We start from the raw sequence: 9,030 nt of genomic DNA on the forward strand, positions 1-9,030 counted from the left end.
GAGAGTGTGATGATGAAAGACAAAAGCAAAGAAAGCTTCAAGGTAAACCAAGTAATCAGTCATCTCAAAGATTTCTGTAAGGTGAAGACTGAAAAGGCAATGTTTGCTTTGACCAGAGAGATCACGATGAATATAATGAGAACAGTTTTAATTGAGTTGGAGTGGTTTGTGATGATTGTGGAGTAACCTAATTGTAATCAGTTTAGTAGGGGAAAAGTAAATAAATAAAACTTCTAAGAGTTGTATGTAATATAAATTAACCAATATATAAAATTATTTAGTAAAGTATGAAAATGAACTTAACTAAAATTAACCAATATATAAAATTATTTAGTAAAGTATGAAAATGAACTTAACTATGTCTTTAATTTTGGCAGTCAGAGAAACTAACTGTCGATATGATAGAGTTTCAAATCTCTAAAGTCTAAAGATCCTATTTTGAGGGGAAAGAATTAAAAAGTACAGAACAGTCTAGAAGGATATACATTTGGAATTAATAATGACTAATTTATCTCCTGGAGGTGAGATGATGCAAGGCTTTTATTTTTATCTTTTTTACTTATCTGCATTTTTTCTCTAATGCATCTGATTTTTTCCCCCTCTATAATTTTCTTGAATGAATCTGATTCTTTAAAGATACATTTAAAGATTTTTGTGATTCTGAGCAAATAAGCTGCTCCATGCCTTATTTTTCATGCCTTATTTGTGGGATTAAAGGATTAAATTGGGTAATTTTTGTAATTGTGTCTTTGTTCTCAACCTCAGTGAAACCTGGATAATTAAAACAAAATAATATGTTTCAGTTAAACATTATATGTCGACTAGGACTTACATTGTCAGTAAAATGGGACTACTTTAACTCATCTAGGCAGGGAGTTAACAGGTTAAGGGAGGTTTTCTGCATAATATGCCATGACTATAAGTAAAATTTAAGAATTTTTTGCAAGATTTATCAGACTTTAAAAAAATTATGCTTGTTTGTCATTGTATTTTTTATCAGCTTATTATGTTCTGTTTAAGCAATCTTAAGGAGAACAAATATTATGCTAATTAATCTTATATGCATGAATAGAATTGTTATCTTTGCAAAAAAGAATCAGTAAATTGTATCTTATATTTTATTAATCAAATTTTCTCTCCTCAGCTGCCTATTTTAAATGCTTTATCTGTTGAAAATGTGTAATCTATTTTCTTTCTTCTGTTCTTTGGTTTTAATTGTTAGTATCTTACTAAAATTGAAATTTTTGGCAATAAGCATCACTTAATTCCAAAATCATTAAATGTTTCTTTTTCATTAGATTCTTTAAAAAACTTATTGAAATATTATCATTTTGATCTTACACTCTCAAAGAGCAATACTAATTTCAGAATTGTGTGTAAATGGTAAAATAATAAACTATATAAACTTAAGGCTAAATTAGTCATACCGATTATGAAGAAGTTTCATTTCTTAGGGAGAATGTTTAAGAAGCATTAAGTACAAGCTAAGTTAATTCTTTTTTTCTTTTTCTTTTTTTCTTTTTGCAATTAGCACCAGGAATTTAGTTTCCTCCTTAAAGAAAGAGTATGTCCTCTTGTGATAAAGCTTTTTTCTCCAAATATAAAGTTCAGACAAGGTTCCAGCTCTTCATCTTCTCCAGCACCAGTTGAAAAACCATATTTTCCTATCTGCATGCGTTTGCTGAGAGTAGTATCTGTTCTGATAAAGCAATTTTACAGTCTTTTGGTAAGTGCTAATTTTCATATCTATTTGTGTGTATAATTGCAGGCAGTGCCCTTTTTAGAAGACAATCTATTACAGTGTATTTAGCTCTTTCACTTCAGTTAAGCAGACGTTTTTAAAAAATGAGTACCTGTAGGTATTCTCCGAGATACTCTAAAGGTTCATTCTGTTTATTTTCTCTTGAATGTTTCTTATATAATATTTTTAATGTATGTTTCCGAGAGTCATGTCCTGTTATGTGAAGCCAGCATAGGATTTGTGGATTTGGAATTTGGTTTTTAGCTAACTATAATTAGATGAAAATTAAAATTATAGTGTCTGCAATTTACTGTTTTCACTTAAACTATATCATGTATATTAACAGATTAAAGCAGAGAAGTTAAAGACTTGGTGAACTGTAGGATTAGAAATCAATTTTGACTTCTAGTCCTGTATTGTATCTTTTGCATTAATATATGGATGCAGAATATGTTATGATATTCCTGATCATAGTTGTATCAGTGTAATGACTACTCTTAAACATTCAAATATTAGTCAGAGGAAATGGTGTATTTTATTTTATGTTGTCAAATTCAGCCTTGTATAATTTTAAACATTTATATCTTTAATTTCATTAACATAAATAATTGGTTATTGGTCACCTACTGTGAGCAGTCATTATACTAATGTTATAACTAAACAACAACATTACAAACTAATGGAGATTATAGATAGTTTTTATACTAAATTCTATGGAGAGCTTTTTAAAATAAAATTTTTTTCTATATTTATGATAACACTTGTTATAGATTTTGTTTTCATATTCCAAATCCATTTATGCAAAATGCATTCAGAAATAACCTTTATAAACACTTGTAGTTATTATTATTTCTGGCCACACAAGATCTATCTATAATACATATTGATGTATTTAGTGCATTGTTTAGAAATATTTGTAGAAAATCAAATCATTTCAGAATGTGTTAGAGACACTGTAAGCTATTAGAGTTTGTTGCCAAGGGTTTAAGAGTCTTTTGGAATCATAATTGTTGGCTTGGATGTGTTTTGTTCTTCCAAAATTAATAATATGTAAATAAACTTAAGGCGCATAAGTTTATGAACTTATTGCCATCTTTTTCTGTAAGGATTAACTTTTTAAAAATTATAATAAGTATTCTCTGCAACATGTAAGGTATTTGATATAATTTTCAATAATGATATTGAATTGAAAAACCCAGATTTTGTTGTCTAATTATATACAATTAAAATGGAGGAAAATTCTGTGAGTTTCTACATTGATAAATTTTTAGAAATTTTGAAAGGGCTGTTGGCATATGCTGAAATGAATGAAAAGTAGCTTAGTTTCTCCAAAGATGGAAAGTTTTTACATGTCAGTTGTTATATTTCATGTATAGTATTTATAATCTGTTTCAATCCCTAAAGAAACTTAAAAAAATGTAAACCAGAGTGATATCAGCAAGATGGTGGAATAGGAGGCTCTAGGCCCTCCATCCTCCATGGAGATACTGACTTAACAACAATATACAGACCAGATTGCATTTGTAAGAACTTCAGAGACTGGTTGAGATATTACAGCACTCTAGGCAAGTGCAAGGCCAAGAAGAGGTTCATTAGAGTGGATAGAAAAGCCTGTTGCTCTTACTTGCCATACTTCATCCCACTCTTGGCACTACATAGCCTGGCATGATCAAGAGAACATTCTCAATTTATGACTTCTCCTTCAGGTGGAGAAGAAGGATGAAATGTACAATCACCATCCTGACTTTTTGGAGTACTGCGCAAGAGACTGGTTTTTGTCTTACCTATTCTTGAAGCACTGACAGGAAAAGTGACAGCACTCTTGAATGCCTGGGGACTTGCTGAAAACAAAGGCCAGCCCTGTGGCTTGCTATAGCTACCAGAGACTGCAGTACTCTAGATAGACAGCAGTGGGAACTCCTGAATAGAAACAGGCCGTGTCTTCAGCTGGGAAATTACGCACATAAGCCCAGAGGAGACATATCGACAGAAAAGATTTGAGAGGACCCCAGAATCTCTAGCCAGGTTGATAGGTGATCTTTCCCTGTACAGAAATAATCTATAAAAAGTAACAGAGTTGGCTGTATTTTCAAATGCCCAAAATATAAATGGAAAATAACAGGGCATTACAAATAAACAGGAAAACACGAGCAATTCAAAGGAACAAAGTAAATCTTCAGAAACTGACCCTAAAGAAAAGGAAATTGTTTAGTTACCTAACAGAGTGTTTAAAATAAGCATTGTAAAGATCCTCAATGAGCTCAAAGAGAGCACAAGCAACTAAATGAAATCAGGAATATTGTATGAACAAAATGAGACTATCAACAAGATGATAGAAACTGTATAAAAGAGCCAAATTCTGAAACCGACAAATAAAATAACTGAATTGAAAAATTCACTAGAGGGGATCAACATCAGACTGTTACAAGCAGTAGAAAGAATTGGTAAACTTGAAGACAGGCCATTTGAAATGATCAAGTCAGAGGAACAAAAAGAAAAAAGAATTAAGAGATTCTAAGAGACTTATGGTACACTGTAAAGCTGACCAATATATATATGTGTAGGAAAAATGCACTATAATTTACTCTCACACTCACAATACCTCTGACACCAGATATGTGCATTCTTTCCCCCCACACTTACCAGATCTGTGACAGCTGGGCGTCTTATGTTTCAGTTCCACAAGTAGTGGGTCCCCAGGTAATCCACAACTTCTGTCTAATTTGGCTACAAATTGGAGGTTTTCACGACACCCTCCTTGGTTTCAGTAATTTGCTGGAGTGGCTCATAAAACCCAGGAAAACATTTTACTTATTACACGCATCTCCCACTTTCAGAGTTTACATTACACCGCTTTTCTGAGAAACCTGTTTTCGCTAATTGAAAGAAATCTATAGAAGATTTTCACTCTTATGAAAAAAGTCATTACTGTACTAATAATGTGGGTCTTTCATAAAAGCAAAGTGATGTAATGTGAACTATTGAAAAGGGGAATACTCTTTGCTTTACACTATTTTGGCTTACAAAAGGTTTCTTAGGAATTCTTTGCTTCAGACAGTGGGGGAAACCTGTATTGCTAATTTATTACAAAGGATGTTTTAAAGGATACCAATGACCAGGCAGATAAGATAGGGTGAAGTCTGGAAGAGTCATGAAAGCAGGAGTTTCTGTCCTTGTGAAGTTGGGGTGTGCCACTATCCAGCATGTGGATATGTTCACCAACCTGGGAGCTCCCCAAACTTCATATTTTGGGGATTTTTATGGAGGTTTCCTCATGTAGGCATGATTGATTATTAACTCAATTTGACCCCTCTCTCTTCTCCAGAAAATGGAGAGTGGGTCTGAGAGTACCAAGCTTCTAAATCATGGTGTGGTCTTTCTGGTAACCTGCCCTTATCCCGGCGTCCACCAAAATTTGTCTCATTAGAACAAAAGATGCTCCTAATCACCCAGGAAATTCCAAGAGATTTAAGAGCTCTGTGTCAGATGCTGCTATCATTTGGGGAATTACAAGGATTTTAGGAGATCTGTGTCAAATCACAATATTTTAGTGGCTATAGTGTAAATTGAGTGATTGATTTGTACTGTAGTCACCCTTACATAGGAGAGAAAATGATATACTCTTCAAGGCAAGTTATATAACATTAGTAATTCCTTCCTTTGGCTGTGATATACTTAATGTTTCTGAGAGCCTTATTTTCTGGCCTCAAGATCTAATTGATGAGCCTTCAGTTTTACCACCATGTCTATATTCCACTTCCACTCTAAAGCAAAAAGTGCACTGAAGGACCTACAAATGTTAAAACTTTTCAGTAGATGCAGCTGTTGCCCAGTGAGTCACTAGCCTGATTTCTTTTTCATCATGTTTAGAAAAAAATAATCATTCTGTATTTGTATATCACTTTGTCTTAACTAGGGAATGTTTTTATTCTGAGCATTCTTTTTATTTGATTTTTCAGGAAGATGTAGCTTTATAAGAAGGTTTCCTTGCTTGTCATCCACAAAGTTAGTGGATAAAAAAGCTGAGTCATCTGGTGCTTTTCTACTTCATGTTTAAGGCGGTGACAAAGGCTGATGACTTCCCCAGTCGTAGCAGTCTAAGGATAAAGTTGATTTTAGTTATCTCCTACTTTATCCTCATGATTATGTCCTATTTTTAAGCATCCAGTTAAAAATACAGAAAGTCATTAGAAAATGCCAACTGCTAAGACTTTAGGCTAAAATCCTGAGGGCTACTATATTCCCAAATCTCTTGCCCCACATAATGCTCACTCATTTCAGGGCACCGCTGGCTAAAATGTCCAATAACCTAACCTACTACACCAGAAGTAGAAGGAAGATTCATTTTGGCCTGTTGATCACAATGTCAGGTTAATTCTTACCTCCTAGATCTCCTGCTGGGTCCTCAACTAATATGTAACAGAAACAGTCCATTAACCTCTGAATTAAACTGGTTACTCTTTGTTCAGTCATCAAACATTTAATAAATAATGTTGAGAATGGGCTTTAAACATTATTTATTTACAAAGTCTTCCAAGGAGATGGTTTATAGTAATAACAAAGGTAACTAATATTAAGCAAAACTGTGTACCAAGCTTTATTCTAGGTACTTTATATATATTACGTCTATCAACTGCTACAGGTTCCTTCTTGTTTTCCTACTAGAAAACATATGCATCCCTTGGCTTAGCCTGTTTGTTTGTTAAGAAGCAAAGAACACATGAAAAAAACCATTGTGGTATTTTTGAAGGGTAGAGCATTAACAGTTTATGCTAACAGCCAGGAATGAGGATGGAGTGATGGTGCATAGTGCTTTCTAAAGAATAAGGATAAAAAATTAACCACGTCAGCAGATCACTAGTGTGAGTTTTCAAGGATGTATTTAGAGAAACACTATTTTCACTATTAGACTTTCCACATATAATTACTTTTCCCCTCTTTTTTTCTCTATTTCCCATTAAGAATTTTAATTTGTTTAAAATTAAAAGATGTTATTGGTTTATCCGTAGGACTAAGAATGAGAATGTATCTTATAATCCTTAGATTTAAAGAAATGTTATTTAAAAATCTTATATTTTTTAGGTAACTGAATGTGAGATATTTCTGTCACTTCTGGTGAAATTTCTGGATGCAGATAAACCACAGTGGCTACGAGCTGTTGCAGTAGAATCAATACACAGACTCTGTGTGCAGCCTCAGCTATTAAGGTAAACCTCAGCAACATTTTATTAAACGAGGAGGTTCATAGGAAGAGTTTGTTTTAGTCCCAAATATTAGTGACCTCTAAACAACAAAAATGTGTATTGTGTTTATATGGAGGGGTAGGGGTAGGGGTATGGAAAGAACTGGGAGGTGGGCAAAAAGTATAGTTAGTGATTGCCATCAGTTGAATTTACTGAGTTGATATGGTCAAGGTAAATTTTTTTAGAGCATTGACCTCAGTATGAACCTTTGTCCTAAATTAGTAAATTCACTCATGATGAAGTTTTAAGTATAACATTGACACTGATTGATTAACATTCCTTGGCTGTTAAAAAAGACTTAAATTTTAATATATTCAACTATGTTCCTCAGAAACATTTAAAATTATTTTACAGGTCATTTTGTCAGTCCTATGATATGAAACAACACTCTACCAAGGTATTTCGTGATATTGTAAATGCGCTGGGATCGTTTATCCAGTCATTGTTTCTTGTTCCTCCTACTGGAAATCCTGCTACAACAAACCAAGCTGGTAAAGGCTTATTTATATTTTTATATTGTCATAATTTACAACATTCACTATTCTGAGAGGATATTTTATAGAAATCTTGCGACTAGTGAAATTTGGACTACTTAAATGTATATACTTATTTTGTAATATTTTGTTATGCTTATTTATAGTATTTTTATTTTATATGTAAGTATAAATAAAGGCTTACACTTAAATAATAATTTGATCTCATTGAAGCAAATATGTTTATTTATTTCCAGAATATGTTTTCTTCTTTGATATACTTTCAATTACTCTAATCACATAACATAAAAAATGAAAATGCTAATATTCATTTTAGAAGAAACTTTATTTGGTGCCTTTCTTTAAAGAGTCTGGTTACTACTTTCGGAGGTCTATTAGTCTCTTCTTTTAACAAAACAGGTGAACTTGATTTAAATTTGGAAATCAATATGTGTCTTCTTGTTTCTCTTCACCTTCTTTCTCTTCCACTTTTTACTATCTGATTAGTGGCTTTTTATTCTTTGTTCCTACCTCTGATAAAAAGTGATTTACTTATAAAATTCATCTGCGTTTTTATTAGTACCTTTTATATAAAAAGGAAATGGTGTTTTGGGGAAACAGGGAGACTTCTTAATAGCCAAAATAGGATTGATAAATTTCATATTTTTGCAATATCCACTCCTATAGCACAAAAATCTTTTTAATTGACTAGTTGTTTTAATACTATTGATTTGCAATTAAGTAGTAAATTGATATCTTTGTTTTCTTCCCTGTATCTAATAGGAAACAATAATTCAGGTGGCACTGTCTCAGCCCCAGCTAACTCAGGAATGTTGGGGATTGGTGGAGGTGTTACTTTGCTACCAGCATTTGAATATAGAGGGACTTGGATACCTATTCTGACTATAACAGTACAAGGCAGTGCTAAAGCAACTTAGTAAGTAGTAGTAGCATTATTTTGTAAGGAATGATATTATTGGGAATGATATTTTATCCTACAATGTTTCTCTCTGCTTTATACTTTAAATTTTAGACCTAGTATTTTTAACACATTTTAGAACTCATTTTCTTTGTTGTATTTTAAGAATTTTATCTAGGTTTGGATTTTTTTTATTTTGTATTACTTGTAGCCTGTATGACAGCATTATACAACAAAATGTGGTTTCTTCATCTATAGACAGACCTCTTCCTCTGTTTTATATGGCTTTTTGATTTAAGTGTATGGCTTGATTTCAGACTCTGTGAACGTAGATCTTCTAATACTGAGTTACCTTTGGCAGATTAGTTCACCTGTTTTCTCATCTATAAAATGGAAGTAGTGATATATCTATTTTTCAGCCTGAAAATTTTGAGTGTTCTTTTGCACATGAGTTAGTATGTTTATATTGGAGCTTCCCTATTGAATTGGCATCTTTGATTCATTCATTGTGAGATTCAGTATAAAATGATTTTCACTATTTTATTTGAAGACATATATATGAATCTTAATTGTGTATTCTGTTCTTTTCAATTTCTTAAGTATATAATAATTTGTAAACAACCGATGTATAGACAGAAGTAGTTTCGACATAAG

The 9,030-nt window shown here is 32.5% G+C and overlaps 1 protein-coding gene across 5 annotated transcripts in view; it reads left to right on the forward strand.

Moving 5' to 3' along the window:
• The window catches only part of MON2 (MON2 homolog, regulator of endosome-to-Golgi trafficking), a 99,336-nt gene that overhangs the window by 32,739 nt on the left and 57,567 nt on the right, over positions 1-9,030 (forward strand). For all 5 annotated transcript variants that reach the window (XM_006923696.3, XM_006923697.3, XM_015598470.2 and 2 more), the window contains 4 exons: positions 1,532-1,726; positions 6,824-6,948; positions 7,339-7,475; positions 8,241-8,394. In XM_006923696.3, coding sequence (XP_006923758.1) covers positions 1,532-1,726; positions 6,824-6,948; positions 7,339-7,475; positions 8,241-8,394 — 611 coding nt within the window. The remainder of the gene's footprint in view (positions 1-1,531; positions 1,727-6,823; positions 6,949-7,338; positions 7,476-8,240; positions 8,395-9,030) is intronic.

The sequence above is a fragment of the Pteropus alecto genome, unplaced genomic scaffold, assembly GCF_000325575.1.
Source record: "Pteropus alecto unplaced genomic scaffold, ASM32557v1 scaffold76, whole genome shotgun sequence".
Taxonomy (NCBI): Eukaryota; Metazoa; Chordata; class Mammalia; order Chiroptera; family Pteropodidae; genus Pteropus; species Pteropus alecto.